Below are 27,630 nucleotides of genomic sequence, written 5' to 3' on the forward strand. Positions count from 1 at the left end.
CCCGCACCCCAACCCTGTTCTTCTCCCTGGACTCCACACAGCAGACTGTTTTCCCGTTACTCTAGCCCTCCATGCTCTTCTGCATCAATAACTCAGTGCATCTTGTCTCTCTGTCTAGAATATTTCCCTCCAGCTTTGCCTTTCTGATCCCCCTTAGAACATCATCTCCTCTGGTGACACCTCTGGCCACCAACCTCAGCTGTTAAGTCAAAGAGCAGAGGTCCACTCTGATTCCTCACGGCCTCTTCCCTGATGACTCTGCAGACTAGCCGTGCCTCATTTCTCTTCTCAGTGGGTGCTCCCATAGGGCACACTTACTAGCTGTTTAGGCACTGGCAGGGCATGGGATGTGTTGCATCTTTGGGGATACGGTGAGTGAGATAAATGGCCTTGGCTTGCTGGATCCTGCACATGACAGTCTATGCTTTGGATAGTGGCAGAGACAGGGATTGCAGGCCCCAAGGTCCTGAGGTATCTTGGAAGGCGTTGGGTAAAGGTGCATTCACATCAAGTTGGGGTACGAACAACTAAGCTGCCTTGTTTTTATCTCACCCTGACATTTGTAGTCTGTTTGTTATAGATGTGAGTCCTGATTAATTAATACATCCTTCTATATTACCCCATAACACCCAGAAGTGAAGCCAGGGGATACATTTTATAGTTACAGATCACAACACCTGTCCCTTGATAACACCTACAACCCCACATGTCACAGAGGCTGATGGTGTATGGCAAATGTACACCACAAGAAGAGTCATGCCATATATGGCATGTGGCTCAGTGGAAATACCCTAGGACGGGGGCCAGTGACAGGTTGAAAGACTTTGAGGATCTCAAGTACGCAGACCATGGCCTCCTCTGTTGCTAGATGGGCTTGGACTTTGCTCTTCCTTTAGCCAGGCCCCAGATCTCCACCACAGTGGTTCATTTTCTTTGGAGCTCAAGCATTGACTGATCCTGTAGTTTAGAGTGTGTGTGTGTGTGTGTGTGTGTGTGTGTGTGTATGTGTGTGAGTTGATGAAATCTTTCTGAGGTGGGGCCTAGTCATTGGACATATGCCCTTGGAAGGGGTTTGAGACCTAGCCCTCTATCCTTTCTCTCCTTGCTTCCCTGCTGACATGAGGCAAGTAGCTTTGATTCACAATGTGCTCCCATAATGAAGGTCCTTCTTGCCACAGGTCTAGGGCAACAGAGGCAACTGACCAAGTTCTGAACTCTCTGAAACTAAGAGCCCAGACAGACCTTTCTCCTCTTACACTAATAGTCTCAGGTACTTTGTCACAGTGGCCAAAAGCTAACCCAGCTGACTTACAGAAGAAAATGACGGAGGAAGGAAGTTGTTTTGTAATGTTCCATGTTGGCTCCCGGTTGTGAGGGGTGCCAAGAGGGGGGTTACTCATCACCTATAGGTCCTGATCAGCTTCTGGAAACACCTGATTTCTGTGTGGCCCTCAAGGGAAACATCCTTTAACCAAGAAAATTCCGTTGTAAGTTATTTTTAAGAGGGATGTGAAGGAGAATTGTTTGATGTAAGGCCCAGGGGTCTGCAGAGGTCAACGACTTCCATGATTGACCTCTTGTTTCCAGAAGCAGAGGCAATGAGGATGAAGGCACATGGCCAACACCTTTCAAGGTAAGCTCCATTGTCCATGGCACATGGTGTATATCAGGTGTTTAAACAATGAGAAAAGAAAGTAAAGAAGGGGGCAGAGATGGACCAAAGGCAGGGCCCTCTGTAAACCCGAGGAATGGGGGTCTGCTTTTCGTACAAGTTTCCACTGTGCCATTCTTTCCACCTGAACTTTGACAACCGGTGATGGAGGAGTTGTTGCTTTTGCATAATGCCAACCAGTGCTTCAAGTTGGACATGGAGACTCAGACTCGGTTCACATGTAGACCACCCTGAAGTCGGACATGGAGACTCAGACTCGGTTCACATGTAGACCACCCTGAAGTCGGACATGGAGACTCAGACTCAGATCACATGTAGACCACCCTGAAGTCGGACATGGAGACTCAGACTCGGTTCACATGTAGACCACCCTGGTGGAGCTGCAAGACTGCTCCATCTTCTCAGTTATCTTGGTTGGTTGCCATGGAGATAGCTACTGGTGAGGATATCATGAGCGGGTCCCTGGACAGGATATGCTTATGCAATAAATAAAATGAGAGGCCTATGGAGCTTTAGAGCTGTCTCTTCCCTCAGGAAGCAGGGATATTGGCCGGTCTCAGACACATTCCTTATCAAAAAAAAAAAAAAGGCTTCTGTTTTTATTTCTGTTATGGGAGAGTAAGGTGATTGGAGAGGAGAACAGGGTACAATGTTTTGGGTTGACTCCAGAGCCATAGGCTACTGGTTAGACTTAACCAGATATGTATTGAAAACCAAGGGCTCAGAGATGGCCTCTGTAAATCTCTGAGTGTGCCAGAGCAAAGGCATCTCCCTGGATCTACTTGCCACTTGAGGTCTGCTGGGTTGCTGGCCACAAGTTCAAGTTCTAGTCAATGTAATTTAGGCAGCGAAACAACTCCCAAGGGGCCAGGAGTCTTTCTTAAGTTGTGACCTACTTTCTTATCTTCCTCTAGCTGTGGGGTGCCCAGGCATCCTTATCGTAGGCTCGTAGGGTTCAGGCCAACACAACTGAGGGAACAATAAGATTGGAGGAATGTTTGGAATCACCAGGACTCTCAGAAAGCAGAGATACCTACAGGCCTTAGGCAGGTTACTTCTGGATTTGCCTTATGTAAGTGAAAAGAAATGTATAACAACTATTTCTCCTGGTTGAGCCTCTGTGAAGTTTTTATATGGCTTGCAGCCTTTAATATTTTAGTTCCTTGGAGATGTAAGCTTTGGGGTTTGCCAGTAACATAGTAGAGTCCCTAACCAAAGTGGGAAGAAAGGCAAACATATTTCAGTGGGGGCTTTTGAGATGTTCTAAGTTCAAATCCTCACCCGTCACTTTCTGACCACATGAGCTCAGGCAAATGCCCTCACTTTCGAACATGGTTAACTGATGTTACCCCGTGGAATGGCTCAACAATATGTATCCCACATGGCTACTGAGCTGTTTTAGTCTATGTTATCAGAGCAGAAGATCACAGCTTCTAGACAGTGTGATTCCTTGGCTTAGTGCCCACGAATAATGTGTCTATGTTTGTCTTTTCAAGTTCAGCCCCGTAGCCAGGAGTTTCTCACTCTGCCTAAGCTTATAGCCCTGCTGACCTTTCTCACAGAGATTCTTCAAGCTGGCTTCTCTTAGACAGTGAAGCTCAGGGATTTAGTGTCCACTAACTTCTGGTGATCCCTCTTGTAAGGGCTGAAAGACTGAAGTTAAAGTTGTTTGCTGTACAACCCCAAGTGCATTTGGTGGGTTTGAGCTCTTCTCTACTGTATTCTTGCTAGCCTATCTAATTTCTCTTGGGCCCAGTTAATCTTATTTATATGTGAATGTAATGAAATCAGTCCTATAGTTAAAGCTATGCAAGGTTATAAGATGCTTGGCACACCCCAGGGAGAGAGAGAGGGAGATAGATAGATAGATAGAGAGACAGAGAGGGAGAGAGAGAAGGAGAGAGGGAAAGGGAGAGGGAGAGGGAGAGGGAGAGGGAGAGAGACAGAGCGCTTTATTTGCTCATCTACAGTCCTTTGTCTTGAAACCAAGAACTGGCAATTCAGAAGTCTGAAACAGTGAGAGGAAACTCACCAGAAGCCAGAGCACAGATGCAGTGTTCTCACTGGTGACCCTTGGAAAGTGCCCCCCTTCTCTAAGTTTTCATCTCTTCGTCTATAATGAACATTGCTTGGTTGGGTCTGTCAGACTTGAATGCTTTATTTCTCTATTATTATGGCTGTCTCATTAGATCACATACTGGCCAGTGGTAAAGCTGGCCCGCTGCTTAGACAGACAAGTGAATAGGTGGGAAGGAGAGGCAGCCCACCTACACTCCTAGGAGCTCTGCCAGAGTCCTGGACTAACACTGTGGCTATCTAGACCACCAACGAAGCTACTGGGTGCAGGCAGTCTAGATACCTGGAGCCTTCTTTTCTTTCTTTATCTCAGCAAGTGGTTCTCTAAAGTACATTCTACAACTCCCTGCACCGGAGTTAATGTGTCAGAAATAATGCTTCCTTGGCTTCAGCAAAGGCCAGCCAAAGTAGAAACCACAGGGTGAGCTGTCGACTGTGGGTACTTCTGCTGCGATTCCAAAGTACATTGAATTTTGAAGGCAACTCAACAAACTGTGTTTTGTACTTCCAGGAATGTGAGAAGCCTCGCCCTGGCTTAACTGTCTTCTTGATTCATTCCTGTCCACTAGTGTTCTGAAGTATTGGGAGAGTAGGGTTAATAGAACCTCCTGCTCATTTAGCTCAGTTGCTGCAATGCATAGAATTAGCCAGCAGGGGTCACTAGAGGCCCACATATTTTGTACCTGATTTGCCTATTGGTCTTAAAAATAATTTTTCTTTTTAAAGTAGGGAGGATATCAACCTTTAACACTCATTACCTTAGAAAACTAGAAGGAAAAAACCCCAAATGTTTCTGGAAGAATGAAATTTCCTGTATCTTTAATAGAATCAGCAAACACCTTACCTTTCCTCAACCCCAAGCCTATAGGGACTTAGGGCAGAGGGACACTCTTTCTAAATAAGGCAGTCACTTGTCCACGATTTCATTCCTTAGGCACTGGAAGGAGATAACTCACAAGTTCATCTTGATGGACAATGTAGCACCATGCATGCCTCTGAGGGGCAGCTACATTGACCCATCATTTACACCCCGCAATGTGTCTGTCCACGGAGGACTTTGTTAACATTCAGTTTTTGATAGATTGTTTCTACTATATAAAAGTGTATGTTTCTGTGGAAGAAATTATAAGATGCAGGCATGCAAAAAGAGAATTGATGTTTCATTGACACAACCGATATAAATGAGTGCAGACATCCTCACACCAAGACACACAGATACAAATAGAGGGATACATACAGACACCCACATTGACAACCACAGACAGACACAGACAGACAGACAGACAGACAGACACACACACGTAGATACTTACTTACAGAGACACACAGATACATTGATATAAACACACACAGCAGTATGTATCTTTTCATATTGTAAACGTCCTGTGAGGTACACACACACACACACACACACACACACACACACACTCTCACACACACACACATACACTTCACCGTGTTCATCAGTATCCCTGTTCACATTGTGTGTACACTGTATTCTTGCCCGCTTCTTCACAAACAAGCTGTCAACAACTTCATGGGCATGAATGGGCTTCCCACAGTTTAGATGGCTGCAAGGCATTCACTCTCATGGATGACCTACTATTTTTTTTTTTTAAACAAAAACATAGGGAAGAGCGCAAGTACCATAAATAAACCTAAGAGTGTGTGGTGTCTTGAGATGGCCATTCTCCAGTGTCAACCTTCATGTGTGTCCTTAGTCATTTCAAGTCTGTTAGAGTGTTTCAGACAGTTGAATGGTCTGTGATAGCACCTATGCCTGGGCAGGCCATTTTTCTTTTCTTTTTTAAAATCTCAGTTGACTTCTTAAAAATCTTCTTCCTTTTCTTTATGTTTCCATATAGCTAGCTACACTGACATGGCTTCCAAGTTTCCAGCTCATGTATCCAATAAACAGCTTTATTGCTCTGGACAAAGCCCCTACGAATGTTCTGGACAAAACCCCTACGAATGTTCTATTCTCCTCCAGGATTCCCGTGGATGATGGGAGAGGGTGAATGGTGTTGAGAGGATTGCATAGTTGAGACCAAAGACTCTAGAACAGTTGGAGGACTGAGACCTGGAGGGGAATGTACCAGGGCAGACGGAGGGAAGGAGGCGAGTGCCGAGCATTGACCACTGGTTAGCCTCACACTTCACTTTGGGACAGCACCTTGGCTTTTGTACTACTCTGTTGCAGCCTGTGTTGGGTGCAGGGTGCATACTGCAAGGCACCTCTCCACATCAGGTAGAGAGCTTTCTGAGATTCGTCCACTCCCTGGACATTTCTTCTAGCCCAGTGTTCATTTTCTCTCTCATTTTGAGTCTCACAACCAAGTCCCAGTTTTCTAGTGGAGTTCTATGGGATTTCCCATTTTTTGTTGCATCCATATTTGGGGTGGGGGTGGGGAGGAAAAACCTGCAATAGAGAATTTAGTTGACTGGGTACTAGTGAACAGCTCAGATCTGCACTGGTTTCACAGAGGCAGGGACTTGGGCTCAGAAAGTAGCCCTCTGTCCAAGGCTGCACAACTAATGAGTGACCACTGGGATCCCCACACATCTGCAGATTTGTGGGCCTGACAGACCAGCTGTGCTCTGGGGCAGCTTGAGGGAAAGACTGCAAGAGGTTGACGCATGTTACAGGGTGGCATTCTTATCAGTGGAAACACAGTCATCTGAGATGAGTGCATTTTCTGAAAGCCAGGCTAATGTGTTTGCCTGTAGTCCAGAACTACATTGGAGTGATGCTCCAGATGTCTGAGGCTAGACCACAAGAAGCCTGTAGCTTCTGTCCTTGAATTGCTGTTCTTTGGGCTTTCCTTTTTGGGATGCACCCTATTAAAATCCTGCCACCAGTGCGTCCAGGTCAAGGATTCTAGTCTTCCAGTTGTCAATGTCCAAGTACCTACCAGTCACCTTAGTGAAGGACATCCCCTAGCTGTCTGCGTCTTCTCCATAGAGGCCCAGACAGCAGGACTGGGCAGAGAGGGACAGCCACTGCTTCTTCACATGTACATCAATAAAAGAAATTCAGAAAGGAATGGACAGGAAAGCCCAATAGACCAGCCTGTCATCTCATCACTTAGAGGACACAGAACTCATGACTCACCTTTGGCACTGCTGAGGCGTGGCCATGACCTAGGGCAGGAAAGAGAATAAACATGAGGGTTGGCTACTGAATTCATCAATGGGCCCCAAAAGAATGCCCACTTTCAGGATGCATGTCACAGTTAATTCTGTGAAAACTGGGCATGTATGAGTGTCCATGCATATATAGCTGTACTTGTGTATAGATGTGTATGCATGTGTGAGCATGTATGTGGAGGTCAAAGGACAGCTTATCTTGCTTTTTGGTCTACCTTGACATTTGGAGACAGGATCTGTCACTGGGCTGGAGCTCATTGAGTAGGCTGGTCTGTGGCCAGTGAGCCCCAGGGGTCACCTTATTCCTATCTCCACTTGCTGGAGTACAGCCATGTACTACTGCTTCCTGTTTATTAAAACCACTTTATTTACTTACTTTACTTATTTCTGTGGGATGGAACTCAGGTCCCTACCCTTGCAAGGTGAGGACTTTATCCTCTGAGCAATCATCCATCCAGCCCCGGTCGGTCTGTGTAACACAAACATGGAGCAAGCCCTTCATGTTTATATACCTGTGGGCTTGAGGTAACACCTCGTTAGAGATGACATAGAAAATAGAAGAATATACAAGAAAAAAAAATCAATATCATGTTCCTAAGTGTATGTGTATGAAATGAGGATGCATGCGCACATTTAAAATCAAAACAATCTATTATTGCGTAGGTGTGAATAATGTGTGTGCGAGTGTGCGTGTGTGCGTGTGTGCGTGCGTGCGTGTGTGTGCGCGTGCATGTGTGTGTGTGTGTGTGCGTGCGTGTGTGTGTGTGTGTGTGTGTGTGTGCGTGTGCGTGTGTGTGTGTGTGTGTGTGTGCGTGTGTTTGCTCCTGTGCCATGACACATATGCAGGGATCAGAGGACAACTCTTTGGACTTGGTTATCTACTTCCACCCTACCAAGACAAGGTACCTCGTCTCTCTGTTTCCTGCTCTAGGGTGGCCTGTCCTATGAGCTGCCAAGCAATGTCCTTGTCTCCACCTCTCATCTCCCCTTAGGAGGGCTTCGGTTACCGATGCTTGTCACAGCACTAGGCCTTTTGGGTGGGTTTTGGGGCATGGAACTCAAGTCATCAGGATTGCATCCGTGCTGTGTGCACACATTAGGACACATAGGTGTTTAGGTGTCATATGAGTGTGAAGGATGCCTTTGGGACATTATATTTATTATGCAGTATTATTGAAAAACACATTTGTTGGCCATGTTGCACTTTTGGAGAGGGTTTAGGCTCTTGCTAATTGTGAGTATTGTAATCAAGATTGCAAAACCCATCCATTCTTGCATTTCCGTCTCATCTCTGAGTATCTGCATGGGACAGACAATAATCCAGTGCAAGGAAAGCACCAGAGTGTGGGCTTTCTCAGTCCCTGGTTGACTCCAGGGACTCCAATTTCATTTCTGAGATGGCTACCACATTTGAATAATTACATGCCTCTCCTCTTTGGTAAGTCACTTGGGCATATCTTTGTTCATTTTCTGATGACAAGTTCTTGGCATAGCCACAAACGTCACCCTCGGACGGCGTTCCCTTGGGTGTAACTTTTCCCTAGATTTGGGCTCTGTCTGAAAAGCCCCAGGGTAATGGAAAGCTCCAAGGGCTGCTGCTTCCATGAGCTGACTTGTTTGCGCCTTTAACAACCGCTGGCCCTCTCTGCACACCTTTCCTCCGAGGCTCTCTAAGTGCGTCACAGCTGCAATTAATTGAGCATCGCAACACACGTTGCGTGTAAATATTTATGAGGTCTATCTGTGGCTGGGATGTTGGGCACACAATAGTTAAGCAATGAAGCGTTAGTAACCAGGAGACCAGAGCTCTGGAGTCCAGACACTGCCTCTTCTGACGCTGCCCCTTTCCTAACTTCATCTTCCAAATGACCTTGGGGAGCCGATGTCCTTCCAAACAAGAAACAGGGCACAGGGATGCGCAAATAGCCCAATCCAGGCAGCCGCTGAGGCAAGGAAATTGCTTTGAGTTCTGCTGCTACTCCAGCCTGGCTGTCTCCGGACCCAAACCTGTGGGATGTGCTGAGTCTCACTGGGGAGCCACCATGCATCTGCAGCCCAGAGCCCTGTGGTTAGCAGTTGGTGCCCTTTCACGTTTGCTGAGCTCCAGCAGAAACTAACAGTAAATTTCCTAGTGAGATGAAAACTCTGTATGTGTGGCCTGTGAACACTCTTGTCCACCCCTAGATACATGGCCTCTTCCCCCAACCCCCAACCCCACTGGAGATCTTGGCCTTTCATTAGGCCTCACAAGGCATATGTAACTTATGACATGTGCAATAGAAGGAGTTTCTGTGACTGCGGCCCGTGAGTTCACTACGAATGGAGCAAATATCCAAGGAACTGACTCCAGGCTGGGATTCTAAAGTGGGCCAGATGCAGGTAAGCACTTCTGTGCCCAAGGTGAAGTCTTCTGCAGGTCCCAGGGAAGACTTTCACTTTGGCAACCTCTGCCTTTTGACTTTGGCCTTCCCAGGATTGTAGAATGGAACACTAAGCAGGAAAGCTGAGGCCTGAGCCAAGGTAGTGTGTTTTTCTCTCCCAGGACTCTGGGATAAGGCCTTTTGGCACAACAGTGGAACAAAAGATGACAAAAAAAAAAAAAATTGAGCATCGGTCTGAATGTCTGTGTGTCTGGGCCCTGAGCTGGCCCCAATCTTTTGAGCGGAGGTTAACATATTTACACTTATCTTCTCAAATATTTTTTTTCCCACAAATGCAATTTTTTTAGTTTAGATTTATGGATTGATCATTTAATAGATTTTTTTTTTTTTGAGACAAGGTCTCTCTATGGCCCATCTGACCTTGCTTTGAACTCTTCACAATTCTCCTGTTTCAGCCTCCCAAGTGCTGGAATTGCAGATATGTAATAGCCCAGTACCTACTTTTACTTTTGACTTCCAGGAAGCCATAGGTGTTACTGCCCAGGTGCTGTGAAGAGACAAGGACTATCCAGCGTTGTTGTTCTGACCACACAGAATGGAAGGGTGGCTGCCAGGGGTGGGAGGAGGATAGGGCATTTGAGGGTACAGTGTTTTGGTTTTTATAAGAAAATAGGTCTTAGGGGTGGTTTAGTATCTGCAGCATGCTCATAATTAACAGAGCTGTGTGCACAGCCCTTATGTTTGAGAGCTGATCTCATGTTATGGATTTTTATGTCATACGAAGTAATAGTAATACACAGAGAGGGAGAATATGTTTGGAGGCAGTAGATACAGGTTTCTGCCGTAGGTTTTAGCCAATGAGATTCTGTCTTCCATTCAGCAGATGTAACTAAAACTTAACACGCCTAGAGTGGCACAACAAACTATTGCCAGAGTCAGATTTCCACCCTGAGTTCCTTGTTATTCACAAGCCTAGAGCAGCAACACAGCTTGCAGAGGGCTGTGCATCTGGAAGCTTCCTCCCCATTGCCAAGGCTGTCTGAAAGTGGCTGATCTGCTTCACTCTGGGTGGGGCTCCACAAGATAGTTGGGTATTCATATATCATGTCCTCAGGGGATTCTGCACCCTAGGGACTCTCCGTGTGTCAATGAAAGCATTCAACTCAACTAGCAGAGGAAGTCTCAGCAAAACAGGGAAGGGGGCTGTTATTCCAGCTGAGCCTGCTGCTATGATCCAGAGAGCTGGAAAATGGGTTGGGGGTGGGGAGGCTGGCACTGTTGCCTGAGATGGAAGAAGAAGGAGGCTGGGCTGGGCCATGTGGGTCTGTCTAGATGGAGTGTGGACATCATCCTGACACTAGCAGCTGCTGAGCTCTCTGGATAGTCTCCGGTGTTAATGCTCTTCGCAGCCTGACAGCCCATGGTGACGAATGAAAAGACGCTGCTAGCTGACTTCATGGGGATTTGATATGCTCTGCCTGGGCTCCGGTGAGGGCAGTGTGTTAGCAAGTTGCCCCTTGCCAGGGAATCACAAGATGTATTCTGGCTTCCTTTTGTCAACAGCATCAATACATAGCCATGTGCAAATAGACCACAGCTGGAAAGAGCACAAGACTGGCAGCGTCCTCTGCTCTCATTCTCCGGCTACAGGCTACCCTCCACATCTGGGCCTGAAGAAAGCAGGTTTTCCCTTCCTCTGCACTTCCTGTGTGTGTGGCAGGTATCATCACAGTGGCAGGCAACTTCACAAACTACAGGATGATCAAGATTTGTCCTCCCATGTCTGTGGTTTTCTGATATGAAAACTTATTACAAATCAATTTTAAATCTGGAATTATTTTTAATTTTTAATTCTTTTAAATAATTGAATGCATTTAATGAGCTTTAATTTTTAAAGAATACTAAAACAAACACTCCCCTCCCCCACCTCCCCTGTTGCCTGGCACACTGGTTGTGAGGATGCAGACAGCGTGTTCCTGTGTCCTTCCTACCCACGGGAACAGGGTGTGTTATCTGGGTCCCATAGAGATGGGACTGAGCCATGTCTCCAGGGTTGAACTCCTGGAACAGAGACTGATAACTCATTGCCCCCCGGAATTTGGTAGCAAACCCTGAGGGAAGTGATTCATGTGATCTTACATCATCAGCCTTTTTCATCACCCGAGCTTCCAAGAGCTACTGGTTTTAAGTCTACATCTTATTTAACCGCTATTCACAAAATTGGAAGGTTACTCCAGAATAAAATTCAGTAGCTTTTGAAAGGCAGCTGATGTGGTTAGAAGCTACTAAACTCATTTTAAATATAAAGAGAAGTGAAAGAGAACACAATTTCTGAGTTCAATCCTTTCCCCCCTCTTAATTTGAATGTCTGCATTGGGAACTGAGTATGCTGCAAAAAATGAACTCGCACAGACTGTCCTGAGGAACAGTGTCCTTGTCTCCACCCTCGGACTCTTACAGAACACTGTGTCAAATGGTGAATTAGAGATGTTAGCAACTCCTTTCATTTTGCAGGTGGGTGATGATGATTGATTCCCTCAGGAGTCAAAGGAACTATGCTCCACACCCAGAATGGTGACAAGGGTTCAGAGGAGGAAATTCTCACTGGAGAACTGTGGGCCTAAGGTTTGGATACACACAGAATACTCAGAGGGTGGAGAACCTGGAGGGCTCAGTTAGCAGGCTGGTGTGACTGGAGGTACAGTATGGCAAAGATGTGCAAAACTGTATCTCAGTAAGATAATCTAGGAACACACAGAGTGGTTGGAAAGGGGTCAACTGGGATTTCTAATGGTCTTGGGGGATGGGGGAAGAGGATAATGGATGGATGCAAGTACCTTTCTTATTTCCCAAGGGACCACAAAAATCTCCTGTATTTCTTGAATGTATACATTACCCTTGTTTGATTGAATTCAACCATACAACTGGAACAGAGCCCATCTTGAATTCTCAAACTAACTGTAGTGGTCCCTAAAAGGAGATGGGTACATCATATGGTGCCTGGAGCTTGGTCCACAAGCACAGGCATATTGGTGAATGAGCAGTACTGAGTAGATGGGTGAGGGAATGGCATGCCATGGGTGTGTGCTCAAGGAAGCATGGATCTGAGGCATCCCATGAGCATGTAGGCTTGGAAATGCAGGCCATGTACTATCATAAGGCCAACAGAGTATCCAAACATAGTAGTAGTCATCTTTACACATCTACGCAAATTCCCTGAATTCCCTTGGAGTGGGGAAGGTCTACATTTTCACAAGAGTGGAGACTGGGGACGGTCTTCCATCCCATAGTACTTGGAAACTAATGAAACTTACTCAAAGTGAAATTATGTCAGCCTACTATTTGATAAGTCAACTCAACAAATGGGCCCGCTGTTTCTTAAGAACTTCCCTGTGACTTTCTAGAATCTTCCTCTTTTGGATGTAACAACTGTACATATCAGTGGCTATTTTGGTACACATATACTCTACACTGTTGAAGTCTAGAATGCTTTCGTCTGGTTCATTTCTGTGAAGTCTGTTTGGGGCAAGTGGCTTGAGAAGTCCCCATATATGGTACCACCCATACATACCTCCCTGAGCTTTCCCCTACCCAGGAACCATCTGTACTACCCCTCCTCCAGCTCTTGTGCAGCTTCTTGCTCTAGTGATATATCTCAGCCAAATTAGAAAGCTACATGCAATTATTTGCATGCTACTTATATTGATGAACTTCTGAGGACAGGCAGCATGTTCTTGAAAGTTACAGTCCCCTTCACATAAGCAAGGGATGCTTCTGACAAAGGCTCAAAACTGAAGATGGAGCTGGTCACCTGGATGGGTGCTACAGCAGGCAAGTCAGACAGCAGGGTGGCTTGTCCCATTTTAGCTGGGATATTGTTTCAGTGGACTGAAGAATTGGAAATCCTCTTCACCTCTCTCTGATCTTCCCTGCTTGTTCTCTGCCTTCCATTCCCAATCCCCAGGTTAGAGTTTTCTCTGCCATCCAGTTAAATGTATTCAGTATACATTTGACACTGAAAAGGGATCTGGGTACAGTGATGTGCCCAATAACCTGGGTTTTCAGCACTACAATGCTGTCATGACTCGGCTTTATCCTTACATTTCCTTGGCCCCATTCATCAGATGCTTATTCTGCAAACTACTACTAAGAGCTTGTTGTGTGGCTCAGATAAAAGATGACAGACACCCCAGTGGATGCTCCCATCCTCAGAGAGTGTGCTGGGTCACTTGGAAGCTTACCTTATCTTCTGTACAATGGAGTGGATACAGTAAATGACCCTTGTCAGTGCTATGAAATCCCAGAGCAGCTGTGTTTGGCAAGACAAAACCTGAGTCTGGAAGAGCAGCCAGGCAACAATTCTAGCCAGCTCCTGCTCTTACATGTCTCAGGGGCACAGCAGTGGGTGTCCTTGACTCCTAATGGTGAGGACTGCCCTTTCAGGGTGTTGAGATGTCACAGCCATCTGCCACTTGTTCCCTGGAGAACAGGTTTGGAGCAGGAAAGGGAAATTGCTTTGTGGAAAGCAAAGACAGGGATCAGAGGGTTGGGTCTGCTACTTGCTGGAGTCTGGATTTGGCTAGACCTTTAGTTGATCACAAGATCCTATATCCCTGGGTCCCTACAGGGCCAGCTTCTCTTCTGCCATGTACAGGACTTACTGCCTTACAAGAGTGATATCTTCCTGTTTTTGCATCCCCAACCCGCCCACCCCAGCACAGATGAAGCATCTTCTTGGCTAGTGCTGTGTTTTGTTCATTTCTTAAGGAGGTCCTTGTAAGGGGCAGAAATGATTGTAGTAGGAGAGACACTGATACCATGGTCCTTCATGACATCTTTTTCCTTTCATTCCTTTGATGCCACTCAGCCAGAATGGAAGCACAAGGATGAGACCAGAAGTCTCTCATTTGACCTTTAAGGTTGAGCAGTAAAACTGAGGTTCTTAAATCTGAGTGGGCATTTGCGTCACAGGAGGGCTGATGTAAACACGGGGGACTGTCTTTCAATGCTTGCACTTCTCACAGGATCTCAGAGTCTGAGAAGCTACCTTTCTGAGGTCCAGTGCCTGCTAAGATTGTTGGTGCCAGGCCCAGCCTCTAGGGAACCACTGCAAGAGACATCACCCTTCTCCTAGATATGATGTGATAACCAGGGATGCAATGCCTATGCTCCTCCTTGATGGGATTGTGCAACAGGAATAGACTAGTGATGCTTGGGAACAGAAAACCAAGCACACTTGTCATTGGTGCCTTCAGGGCATTGGTTCCTCATCCTCATGGATTCCAGAATCCATGGGTGTCGAGTCTCTTTTTAATAAATACTTTAATATTTGTGTCTATCTAACCATATGCTTTACTCCATCTAGACTTTAAATCTATCTAGATTACTCACTATAACTAATACAATATAGGCATTGTGTGAACACCTGGTAGGCAGCAGGACTTAGAGAATAAGGAAGAGAAAACACTGCACATGTGCAGTGCAGAATGTTTCTGACCTACGGCTGGTTGAGTCCCTAAATGGGGAGTCACAGCGAAGATCAGTTGTGTGCTGATCATTAGAGTCCAATAGTGATAATGGCTTTGAAGTTCAATTCTGAATTCAAATCTAGCTGTTTCTACTTACTATTTCTGTGATGATGACCACAACGGGCCACATCCTTAGACTAATTTCTATAGTTATAAATAGGAATACAGATATCTGATTGGAATTAGTCTAAGGATCAAACTTGTGAGTGTTGAATTTACATACTTCTTTTATGGTGTCTGGTACATGCCAGTGCCAGGTACTGATTGAGTGTGGCCTCTGTTGGAAAGCACTCACTAGTGTGTTTCAGTCTCTATGTTCATGGGAAATTGCACACAAGAGAAATGGTTGTTGTCAATGTAGCCAGGCAAATACCTTGAAAGGCTGCAAGACTCTCTTATCTCAGTGTTGTGTGTAGGTTATGGATGTGGGAATGGTCTGCACAGCCTGGGCCAAATGACCCATGTGTGCCCCAGCACCAAGCTTAGCAATGCGCTTTACTAAGAATTCAGCGGACGTTTGAATTTGGAGGAGGATGGAGACTTAATACCCATGCTTAACAATGTGAAGGCAGCAAGATATGAGCACAGGGCTGTTTTCTATCTTAGTGACAATGGTGGCTCTGCGGTTTATCACAATCATTGCCACAACTAGCTGGGCAACCTCAGAGAGAATATTTAGTCTTTTCACCTTTAAATGGGAGACTGACAGTCTGATTGGCAGGGTTCAGAGCTACTTAATAAACTCTTAAGTTGCAACCTAGTGCATATTGAGTATGCACAGACTATTATTTATTGAGAATCTACTATTGTCCGGGCACTACAGAGACCATTGATTCACTCTCCAAATATCACACTGTCTGGACTGCAAGGGATTCAGCTATAGAGGAGAATCAACTTTTTCCAAATAACATTACTGAAGTTCACAGCTGGAGATAGCTCCTGGAAGCCATACCATCAGTCAGCAGGTTGGCTAAAGTTTTGGCTTAGGCCCAGGGGATGCAGTGTGCCTGGTGACACTGCCCATCATCACCATCCTCCCTCCTCTGTTGCTCAATGCCAATGATCATCATTTTTATATGGGAAATGAACACTCTGGTTTAACAGATACTAAAGTAAGAGAGTGGACTGAAATATGTCGTTTTCAGACATTTTAATTTGATTTATATATCTCAAAAACTAATTTATATTCATATAATGCTTTCATTATAAAATATGCAGTGGTAGAGAGATTTGTGTGAATATGGGAATTTAAAAAAATTGGTTTATAAATGGCCTGGAACAGGTTGCAGAAGCACCATCAGTTGCTCTTTTTAATATATCTTGAGCATGCTATGACACATCCTGAAATAATTTGCTTCTGGGGAAAAAAAACCACTCTCCTCTCTGTCTTTCCCCCCTAAAATGTAACTGTAAATATTACTTTGATGTATGTAATTGCTTCAACCCTCTCTCTCTTGGAAGGAAGGTTTCTAACCCTTCCATTTCCCATCTCTTGCTTTTGTCAAGAAATAAGAAAAACAGACTTAAAATGCATTATTCAAATGTGTGTAATGTAAACATTAAAGAAGTCTGAGCACAGCTACAAATTTCCCTTTTCTTAAAATGTTTGTGAAAAATAACTTGTCTGTTCTGTCTTGAGGGCATTCACCCCACTCCGAAGAGGGAGTTGACTTACTCCAGTGTACCTTAGGATGGCAGAACTGAGGCAGAGTGGCACATAGTAGGACCTGGAGAATATATGGATTGACTTAAACTAGAAGAAAGGTGCCAGCACACAAAGACCTTTGGGTACTGCTGGGAAGAGAGGCTAACCCTAGAGGACCCGGATGAATGATATGTTCTGAGCACTAAGTTTGAGCGTTAGCATCCACAACCCATTATCCCAGCCATTCAAGGATAGAGGGGCACATCATGGTTCCAGGTACTCAGAGGAGAGGGATAGGTGATCCCTAAAGTTTGTCTCTTGGGCTGTCTAGAGACTTGGGTGGACTGTGGAAGAAGCCCTGGCCAGCAAAGCTATGGAGTTCAGGGCCCCTCAGGCAAGGCATGTATCTACATTCTAGCTGGCTAGCCATCCCACCTCAAGTCCTTTCTTCAACTTTGTAAAGTAATCCAATGAGGTTAACATTGTTTTTGAGTGCACGAGTCTGTGTGTATGTGTATGTGAGTCTCTGTGTGTCTGTGCGTATGAATCTGTGTGAGTCTCTCTGTGGGTATAAGTCTCTGTGTATGTGAGTCTCTGTGTGTCTGTGTGTATGGATCTATGTGTGAGTGAGTCTGTGTGTATGTGTATGCGAGTCTCTGTGTGTCTCTCTGTGTGACTGTGTGCATGAGTGTGTGTGCATATGTATGTGAGTCTCTGTGTGTATGTGTGTGTGTCTATGTGAGTCTCTCTGTGTGTATAAATCTGTGTATATGTGAGTATCTGTGTGTGAGCTTATGTATGTATGAGTTTTTTTGTGTTATGTATATTGAATGAGTGTGTGTGTGTGTGTGTGTGTGTGTGTGTGTGTGTGTGTACCTCTGTGTGTGATGGCCAGCTTTACCTGTCACAGAATTAAGACTTTCACTCCTCTGATAATAAATAAATAAACATCCTGACCTATTTTTCAGCAGAGAGACGTTCTGGAATCTCAGATCACCGAATCCTTCTTTCGTTGTCCTTTTATTGCCCCTGGGATGAGAGAAAATAGATTATAGCTGGGAAACAGCAAGGAGCTGGAGGAAAAAAATTAATGAAGTGCATTCATTCATAGAAACAGCCCCCCAGTCGGATTTGAGTAATTAACGCCTCGCACATCTTTCTGACGTTCTCTTTGCATCTCCACCGGGGCTAAAAATATGTTTAAAGAAACTTAATTACTTGCAATTGTGTTTTGGAACACTGCTTTACTGGGCAGGGCTAAGATGGAGGAAATGCCTGGGTCAAGGTGAAGGCGAGGCTGTCTCTCCCCGTTCTGTGCCTCACTCAGTCGTCTTTAAGCTCGGTGAGTCTCTCTGCCTCCTTTATGAAGGGAAGAGCACAGACTGCTGTGCTGTTGACAGGAGGCCGGTAAGCTACTGTGAGGACAGTGACTTGAGCCAGGCACAAGTCTAACTGCTTTCCTGCGTCAGCTGAATTTGAGAGAAGTCTAGCAAATGTCATCCCACGTAGAAAGGCAGACTATTTAGCAAGCACAGCTCCGATCCAAGTCATATTTAGGCACACTCTGCTAAGGCATTTTCCACAATGAGATTAAATGATTTTAAATTGAGTTAATTTGTTAAAATTCATTAAATACATTTACTATCATGAGCCATCATTGTTATGCATCTTAGCTCATCTAATTAGTCCGGTTCGGCATACTCTCATTTCTTTGCAGACATTGTCTGGGCTTTATCAAATGCTTCCCGGGGATTCTTTCCTGCACAATTGCTCCTTGACAACTAGTTAGTTAGCTGATCTAGCCTCACAACCCTCATGCTCTCCCAACATGGGTTAACCTTCTTGAAATCCTCTACTCCCTGCCACACGAAGCCCTTTCTGTGACATGCCTTGTCTCTTCTGCTTTTGCCTCCATGTCAATCCCACTTTTTGCTTCTGCCAAAAGCATCCTGTCCATATCCTGACCTCTCAGGCTGCCTCCTTCATGGCTCCTAGCCGAGTTTTTATTTTACACTTCAATTTACTTGTTTACTAGTCTGTCTGTCTGTCTGTCTGCCTGTCTGTCTGTCTCTTTCTCTGAGTATGTGTGTGTGTGTGTGTGTGTGCGCGCGCGCGCGCGCGCTCGCGTGTGTCGTCTACATGAGTATTCTGCATGCTTGCCTATACATACATATGTGGAAACCAGAGGTGGACATAATTGTCTGTGTGTGTGTGTGTGTGTGTACATATCACGCACATAGGATGTACTTGGAGGTCAGAGGACAACTTGAGGGAGTTGATTTTCTCCCCTGCCCACATAGCTTCTGGGAATGTCATATTTGGCATCAAGAGCCTGCACCCGCTAAGTTCTCTTGCCAGTCCCACCAAGGGTTTTGGATGTATGCATGTGTTGGGGGCAGGATCTCTCACGGAATGTGCTCATCATTTTGGCTTTATTGATGAGCCACTGAGTGGCATTTATCTCTACTCTTCCCAGTGCTGGGGTTATAAATGTGCAACTATTCTTTTACACAACTACACTTTTACACAGCTTCTGGGGATCCAAACTCTTACACAGCCAACACTTTACCCACTGAGCCACTTTCTCATCCCCTCACCTATGCTTTAATGTGGAGCTGTCTGACAAAACCAATGAGCTCCCATCTCAACCACTGCAGAGACTTGAAAGTTTGTCTCTCTGGGTCTGGGTTTGTGCCTGACCTACAGTGCACATGGACTTGTGGGAATGCACACAGGACTTTGGGCTTCTAGGACAAACCTCAGGATCACCTGAGGTTCCCTTCCTACCTAGAATTTCATGTGCAGATCACAGGACACAATGTGATAAGTACACCGAGCAGGGAGTGTCACTGTGGAACTTGACCCTTTAGAAGCTGACAGTGCTAGTTCATGATTTCCATTACATGTTCCATTTTTTTCCCTTTAATTAAAAATGATTGGGTGATTTATTATCCCTTGTAGCTTTTTATTTTGTTATTCTTTTTCCTTCTGAGTAAAACTGATTCATAAATCTAATTTACACATTGAAGTTTCCTCCAAATTCTGAACATGGGATGACCAACTGTTTTCTACATCTTTCTTTTAGCGTATTTCAACAGACCCAGGCCTTCATCCTTGGGAGGCTCCACTGTGCCTGGCTTAACTTCTAAGTGAGCATTCTGGGCAATGAGTGTGGGTGTGCCCCCCATCCACTCCACTCACTGCCATCCTCCTGACTTGTTTCCGGATCCGAACACTCAGCTCCTAAATGACCTTTCAACTCCAGACCTTCCTCTTCACTCCTGTAAGTCAGCCTCAGTCTTAGTTCTGCTTTTTATATCTCCAGCTTGGCCTCGAGCGTCTGCCCTGTCATTTTCTTTCCTGGCCTCCTGGGTTCCAACCCATCTTCAGAATCACTGCAAGAATTATCTTTCTATGTCTCAAAACACCATCTAACACCCCTCATACCTTAAAATTCCTCCCTAGATCACTGTTCCTGCAGGATAAAATCCAAACATTCAACCACAATAGTCAAGATTCCTGGCCCAGAGTCTTTAAAGCCATCATGATCACAGCGTTCTCCAGCTGTCCTCTCTGCTAGGTCAGACGCTGTGGCCTCTGAGCCGTCCCTTCTCATCCTTCCAGAGTCTAGATCAGATCATTCTGTATGTCCTCCATATCTGGGAACACCATTCCTCCAATACATCTTCCCTGTGAGTTCCTCCAATTATTGATCCCTTTCTGAGTTCCTTGACACTTCTACTTTGCCAGTAGTTTGTTTTTAATTTCATTCATTCATTCATTCACATAGCAAATAGCTATTGGATTCTGTCTATCCAAGACAATAGCCAAAGAAGACAGCAGGAGCATGTGTATGAAGCTTCTAGTATAGTTGGAGAGCAGGCTCTAACTGACTAAACAACCTTAGCAGAGCATGTGCCAGGGGTACTTACTTTCTCTCTGAGTAGATCCTATGCTGGGTATTTCTCCTGGAGCACAGGCTGAGTTGCCCCCACCTGCTCTCAGAAATGCTTGAATGATAACTAATATGTTCACAGATAACAAACAGATAAACCATATGCCAGTGTTCATATGCAATCATGAATTGTTTTTGCTGTATAGGGCCTTCTGTGTCTCTGTTTCTAGGGGTCTCTGATTGGTTCTTGCACTGAGCAGGCTGTCCTGTTTCATCCCTCCTCTGGGTCATGAGCATCAATTCTGATACTTCACAGTACTCCCAACACAGTTTTCAGTGGTTTTTAGAGGTTTTCAGTGGGCAGATTCCTTCTTAGCTTTGCACAAAGGTCAGGAAACAGCAAACTGAGAGTGGAGATTTGATTGTAGGCACGTAATTGGTGCCCAAGTGTCAGTGAGCTGTGGAGGATGCCAGGGCAAGTGACTGACACTGATCGGGACAGCCTAGGCTAAAAACTGAGAGATACTGGAAGGAAAGGGTTAGGAGACACAGAAGAAGACGGAGAGGGAGAGGGAGAGGGAGAGGGAGAGGGAGAGGGAGAGGGAGAGGGAGAGGGAGAGGGAGAGGGAGAGGGAGGAGAGGGGAGGAGGAGTTTTACTGAAGAGAGTTATCCAAGGCAGATAGTAACAATCCTGGAAAACAAATAATTTCCTGATTTGCATGGCAAGTAGTTAAAGTTTTTTTTTTTTCTTTTAAATACTTTCAGAGAGTCATTAATAGGCTCCCTCCCTGCCAGGCCTTTCTTTGCCTTAAATAACTCCTTAGGGCTCAGATTTTAGATATATCCATCAACCACCACCACCACTACCACCACAAAAAACAGCTATAAAAATAAAGTTCATACAGCCCAGAAAATGTTATTACAGGATTTCAAAAGTATTTGTTTTGCATTCAGTGGACATCTGACCTTGGACAGGCAGGGCACTGTAACTGAGGATGCTGCTGCAGCTTACAACAGTCTTAAGAGTAGATGTACTGTTAAAGCTACTGTTAAGCATAGTCCCGTTAAAGGCCTCAGTCATGTGGCTCCATCTGAACTCCATGGGGGTTACCCGGAATATGCCACGTAAGCAGTGAAATAAATTACGTCTGCATTCTTAAGTTGTAGGTCTATTAGTTTGTCACCGACTCTTTAAGTGTTCCCCAGGGAAGAAACCGAAACTAAGTTGTTACACACAAGACTCTACATGCCCGCAGAAGAGCTGGAGGTGCCACAGCCTTGCGAGGAAACAGGCAATGGATTTTGTGGCAATGACCTCTCACTCTGAGGAAAAGGCATTGCTCCCATAGTCCTCAGCTCAGCTTTCCCTCTGGCTACCCTCCCCCACTCCACATTGAACACTTTCTGCTTAGGCTACCTTTGCTTTCCTCTTTATCCTTGAACCTTCCTCCTACATCATTGTGCATTGGGCTATAGTTCATACTGCTTTACCATCTGTGGTGATTTCAAGACAAATGCTCCCATAGTCACACATATTTGAATGCTTGGTCACCAGGGAGTGGAACTCTTTGAAAGGATTAGGATTAAAAGGTGTAGCCTTTTGGGAGTAGGTATGGTCTTGTTAGAGAAAGTGTGTCACTGTGGGGTGGGTTTTAAGGTTTCAAAAGACCATGTTAGGCCCAGTCTCTCTCTCTGTCTCCCTCTCCCCTCCCCCATCTCTGCCTGTCTTTGCTGGCTTGTTCTTGCTCTTGCTAACAAGATCATTTCTTCACGGGTATTGGAGCCTACTTCTTCAGGATTCAGCATACACTGAAGACTGGATGAGACATCCAGCCTCATGGACCAAAAAACTACTGAATTCTTAAACATTTTATTGGTAGACAGTCATTGTTGGACCAGCTGGACCACAGCCTGTTAGTCATTCTTATAAACCCCCTTTCTCATATATATATATATATGTATATATATATATATGAGAAATATATATATGTAGAACTGATAAATTATATATATTAATATATATGCTAATATATTAATATATATTATTATATTAAATATATATTAATATATATAATTTATCAGTTCTGTTCATCTGGAGAACTCTGACAATGTTTATGTTTCATCCTTTCGCTATAGCCATACCTCCTCATTACTGATGGATGACCCTAGCAGAAGCCACTTCTATGATGTAGACTCACTATGTGCCAATGTCATGTAGTATGGCAGGCACCAAAATGCTTGTGTTCTTGTAGCCTGGGTATGTGAGTGGATAAAAGGATATCTTAAGATGTAATTAGACTAAGGACTTTATTGTAGCTGGAATGTATAATTTTCCCCATAGGCTCACATGTCTGAATATTTGGAGTCTACCTGGCAGGAGTGAGAGGGCACCTGGGACCCACCTGGACCCACCTGGGACCCACCTGGACCCTCCTGGGACCCACCTGGACTCTCCTGGGACCCACCTGGGACCCACCTGGGACCCACCTGGGACCCAGCTGGAAAAAGTGGGTGTGGCAGACAAGTCTTTAGGTTACTTGGGCTATTCCCATTCATTATCCACTCTGTGTTTCCCCCCAGGGTGAGGGGCACAATGTCGATAGCTACCCTACTCTCTTCCTGCTGTCATACCCTCTCTGTCAGGTGGCCTTTCCCTTAAACTCCTTAAAGCTGGCTCTTAGTGCATTGTTCCTTTAAGGTGGAAGTTACCCTTTCATATAATAGACTGTTCAACCAGGTATGAAGTATGGATATCAGATATCCAGATATGAAGCCACATCCCAGATCTTTTTATTTAGCTAAAGAGTTGTTTCTATCTTTATTTCTTTTTATTTTGTTTTTAACTTTGTGTCCTTATTACTTTATAAATAAAAAGATACTAAACATAAGCACCTTTTAACTTGAGACCAAGAAAATCAAAGAAAGGAAAAAATCTTTTGGCAACATGGGATTTTCCTAGACTACAATTGAGTTGTACAATTATTTCCATATTTTAGCCTTTTCCATCCTTGGGCTGTGCCCTGGAAGGTCTTCCCATGGGAATCGGGCTTTCTCCAGATGCAGGGACTATATCATTGTTAGCTAGCTTAATTGCTCAATATTTTTGCAGGTAAACTGAATTTTGTATTCCATTGTGTCCTTTACAGCAGGAACGGTGGCCTTGTCAGCTAATGTTACACCCACGCTAAAGCTTATGTCCTTGTCCTTAACTTTGGGTTTCTTCCCAGTGTCTGCTGAATGGTTTCAAATGTTCCAGCAAAATTCTGTACAGCTTCATCTGACCAGAACACATCTTTCCATGTCATGATGTACTCAGTAATTCTTTCTCACCACTTTTTGAGGTATGAGACCACTATTTCTTATGATAACTCAACAAGCTTTGAGTAGCTAAAGTTTTTATCGTGTCAAGGGTTGACTTTGAGCATGAGACAGCCTTGGTACACAACATTTTTGGTAGAAGTCAGTCTTTTCATGCTTCACAGGTATACGATGAGAAGAGAGTAGTAGTGTTCCCATATTACTAGTAAGATGCTATCATTTGCATGGCAGGAGTTGTTCAATATAACAGCACATGCAATGTAGCTCCTCTCACTGCACAAAGAGGAACTGCATACAGAGTGGGCATACCCCCTTCACCTGGGACTGAACACTGCCCATCCCGGACTGCCCTCATTGCACTCTAGGTAACTGGACACAGTGCCTCATTTAATCACCCAGCACTGAACACTGACACATCTGGACTGCCCTCATTGCATGCTGGGCAACTGCACACACGGTGGTTTATGCTAATGAAGTGAGGACTCCCTAAGATGGAGCCTGTGTACAGCCCAGTGTCAAACGTAGGCAAACTTCAGCTGCTGTTACATTCACTGTTATTACAGATCATTACAGTGTGCTGAGTCATCTTGTCCGTTTTCTTACTCTGGTCTTTTACCACCTAACAAATACTCTACCCCACTGTCTTTCTTTTCCCTTGAGATTTTCTCAAGTCCATGAGATTTCCTTTCTTAGAATTCTCCAAGGGTTTTCCCTTCCTTTAGGCAATGTGTCAAGTCTCTCACTGTTGAAATTGGCTAGGACTTGCAAACACCCAGAAAGAAATTCTCTGAATTAAAGTGTCCAAGCTATCTTTTCAGGAAAGCTTTCAGAATCTTTTCAAAGACAACTGGAATCTAGCTTTTCAAGATGAGATGCACAAAAGCTAGCTCATTGAGCCAGTGACTTTTGGTTTTATTATTTATGTTTTCTTTAGAGACAAAGTCTTTCTATGTAGCGCTGGATGTCCTAGAATAAGGCTGGCCTTGGACTCAGAGAGACCCACCTATGTCTGTTGGGTTTAACACTATTTGACATCTTAAGATCCCCTTTGTTCTTATCACCCAATTATCAAACAGCTTCTCCCTTCTCCCTTCCATGCCACCAAACCACTGGGAATGCCAAGGGGGAGCTTCTTCTTGGCTCCTGGCTCCTTTATCATTGATTGCACGATAAAGCTTACTCTTTTTGCAAAATCCTGGTGTGCAGCACTGTCTCCTGCTCATGCCAGCCTGCATATCATTGCTGTCAAGATTTTTCCACTGCTATTCGTGAGCTTTAGTGAGCTCACATTAAGTTGTGTTTCCTTCTTAGGAGTTGCTTACTGTACTAGTCCTTGGTGACCACGTAAGAGCATTACCATAAGCTGAGAGCATAAAGAATGCAGTCAGTATCTCAGGCTGTCCCCTTTGAGGCTGTACAGGGTGTGAGCTGGAGCTGGACCCTCAGCTGAAAGCTCATCTGGGAAGGGTATGCTTCTCAGGTGGTGTCTTTGTTTTTTTTTTTTTTTATCACAAGGCTTTATGTTAATGAGGTAAGTGGTTTTGGAAAAATTTCTAGTTTAGATGACCAACAAATAAGGCATGGGGCTGGTTGCCAGGGGAACCAACCATATGACTGAAGGATTGGAAGTCATATCTCCACTTCTCAACCTAGAAAGAAAAGGGCCTGAAAACTCAACTGATTAAAAATGGCCACCACCCAGTCCGTTATGCCTAAGAAATGAAATTTCCACAAACACTAATGATATAGATCAGAGAGTGTACAGGTTGGTAAATAGGACATACCCAGGTTGCCTAATGGGTAACATGTCCCAACGCCACAAAGTGGGAACTGCTGTTCACGAGACTATTTATTCTATATCCTACTCAGCATACACCTTTATCTGATTCTATATTTGCAGTCTTGAAAATATCCTTTGCTATGAATGGGCACATGTATGTCAGGTGCTTCCCTGAGTTCTGTGAGCTGTTGTGGTAGGTGAATTGAACCCAGAGGAGACATAATGGGAATCCCAACTTATAGCTGGTTACAACCAGAAGCTTGGTTCATGAAATGAGGCAGTTTTCTGGGACTGAACCGAACGTTCGACCTTTCAAGGTTGGACACTTCCTCCGTGTGGCCGGGCCAGAAACAAAACTAAGGCACAGCTGTAGGCACAGCTGGGATTGCTGGAGAATTGAACTGATTGCATGTTGTGTGTAGAAACAGCCCCCCCCATACGTGGGGGAGTCACATGTATTGTGCTGAGCCTCGTGTGTGAAGCATTGAGAGTATCCAGTTGCCCTGCTAACTCCTGAAGGGAAGGGATTGCACAGAGAGGGGAAGTTCTAAGATGTGGAGACACTTGTGGGAATTTTAGTCCATCTCCTCCACATGGTGCTTATACTGCAGGGATTGAGGAGTGGACATTACACTTCGGTAACACAGGGGTCTCGTCAGCTCGCAAGCCTCATCTGTTAGGATCATCTATAGCCCATTTCATAGCCATCTATATCTTCTGTACCTGTGAATTCAAGTCCCACCAGGTTTTCAGCAGGGCCCAGCAGACATCAGAATAGCCCGCCTCTCTAACCTCCAGCTCTTGCACATGGGATGCCAATGTGATCCTTATGATACCCAGTGCCCATGCTTCCAGATTGCTTGAAAGAGTCACCACAGTAGTTGCTAGAAACTTCTCTAAGTGCTGGATGCTTCCTTTGTTCTTTCCATTGGGTGTCTAGGTACATAACAGAGGTATGTGCAAACTCTTCCAAGTACAAGCTCCACCTAAGCATGCACAGCTCCACTTAAGCACAGAAAGTTCTCTTGAACATCCATACTAATTTCAGGCTTTGGGATGTCATTTACCAGGCCTAGGTGCCTCACCTGCCCACATGTTTGCATTGTCCAGTTCAAAAAAGTGAAGAGCAGCACAGCCTACTTTTACAATTCCCTCCCCCCACCCGTGTATTTGTTGGGATTTAAGTATATTTATTTATTTTAAAAAATATTTATTTTATTTTAAATTTTGTGTATATGTGTGTCTATGTAGGTAGGTGAACTTTGTGCAGGTGTTATAGAGGCCAGAAATGTTGGATCCTTTGGAGCTGGAGTTACAAATGTGAGCTGTCTGACTGGATGTTAGGAACTGAACTCAGTCCTCTGAAATACCAGCCCACTCTTACCTGCAGAGCCATCTTTAAATCCCCATCAAGTATACTTATATATTCTCTCAAGTCATTTCACGAAGCCCTACCATCCACTTCCTACCGTCTCATACTTTTCTATTAGTGGACTGTACCATGAAAATAGAGTTGACGGTATTCACAGAGAAGCATGAGAGGAAAATGTACTTGATAATGAGCTGACCACAGTGAGAGACTTCTTGTTATACCCCTCTTCTACTTAACATTTCCCAGTTCTGTGATGTAATGGTTAATTTTATGTGACAACTTAACACAGATGTTGTCTAGATGGTATTTAAATGCTACTGTATCTAGATGCTACTGTGGACAACTCACAGAGAAAGCCACACTCCCAGGTGATTTAACAAGCCCAGGATCCCAGGATCCCAGAATCACGGGATCACAGAGTCAGCTTGATTCTGAGGAGATCTGACACAACCAGGATCACAGAAAGGACAGGTTCCAGTCAGATTTAGCAAGGGCAGGTAGCACTAGAGTTAACCAGATGCCGGGGGGGCAAGCGTAAGAAAATAAACAACACAAACCAAGGTCACTTGCCATCATCAGAACCCAATTCTCCCACCATAGCAAGTCCTGGACACACCATTACATCGGAAACGCAATATTCAGATATAAAATCTCTTATCATGATGATGATACAGGACCTTAAGAAAGACATAAATAGCACCCTCAAAGAAATACAGGAGAACACAGGTAAGGAGCTAGAAGCTATTAAAGAAGAAACACAAAAATCCCTTAAAGAACTACAGGAAAACACAATCAAACTGGTGAAGGAAATGAGC

At 44.7% G+C, this 27,630-nt stretch overlaps 1 protein-coding gene across 3 annotated transcripts in view; it reads right to left on the minus strand.

Moving 5' to 3' along the window:
• The window catches only part of Clnk (cytokine dependent hematopoietic cell linker), a 183,335-nt gene that overhangs the window by 84,433 nt on the left and 71,272 nt on the right, over window positions 1-27,630 (minus strand). For all 3 annotated transcript variants that reach the window (XM_031341968.1, XM_031341966.1, XM_031341967.1), the window contains exons 3-4: window positions 17,407-17,478; window positions 6,861-6,889 (exon numbers count right to left, since the gene is read on the minus strand). In XM_031341968.1, the coding sequence (XP_031197828.1) occupies window positions 6,861-6,889; window positions 17,407-17,478 (101 nt within the window). The remainder of the gene's footprint in view (window positions 1-6,860; window positions 6,890-17,406; window positions 17,479-27,630) is intronic.

This window comes from Mastomys coucha, unplaced genomic scaffold (genome assembly GCF_008632895.1).
Source record: "Mastomys coucha isolate ucsf_1 unplaced genomic scaffold, UCSF_Mcou_1 pScaffold22, whole genome shotgun sequence".
Classification (NCBI taxonomy): domain Eukaryota; kingdom Metazoa; phylum Chordata; class Mammalia; order Rodentia; family Muridae; genus Mastomys; species Mastomys coucha.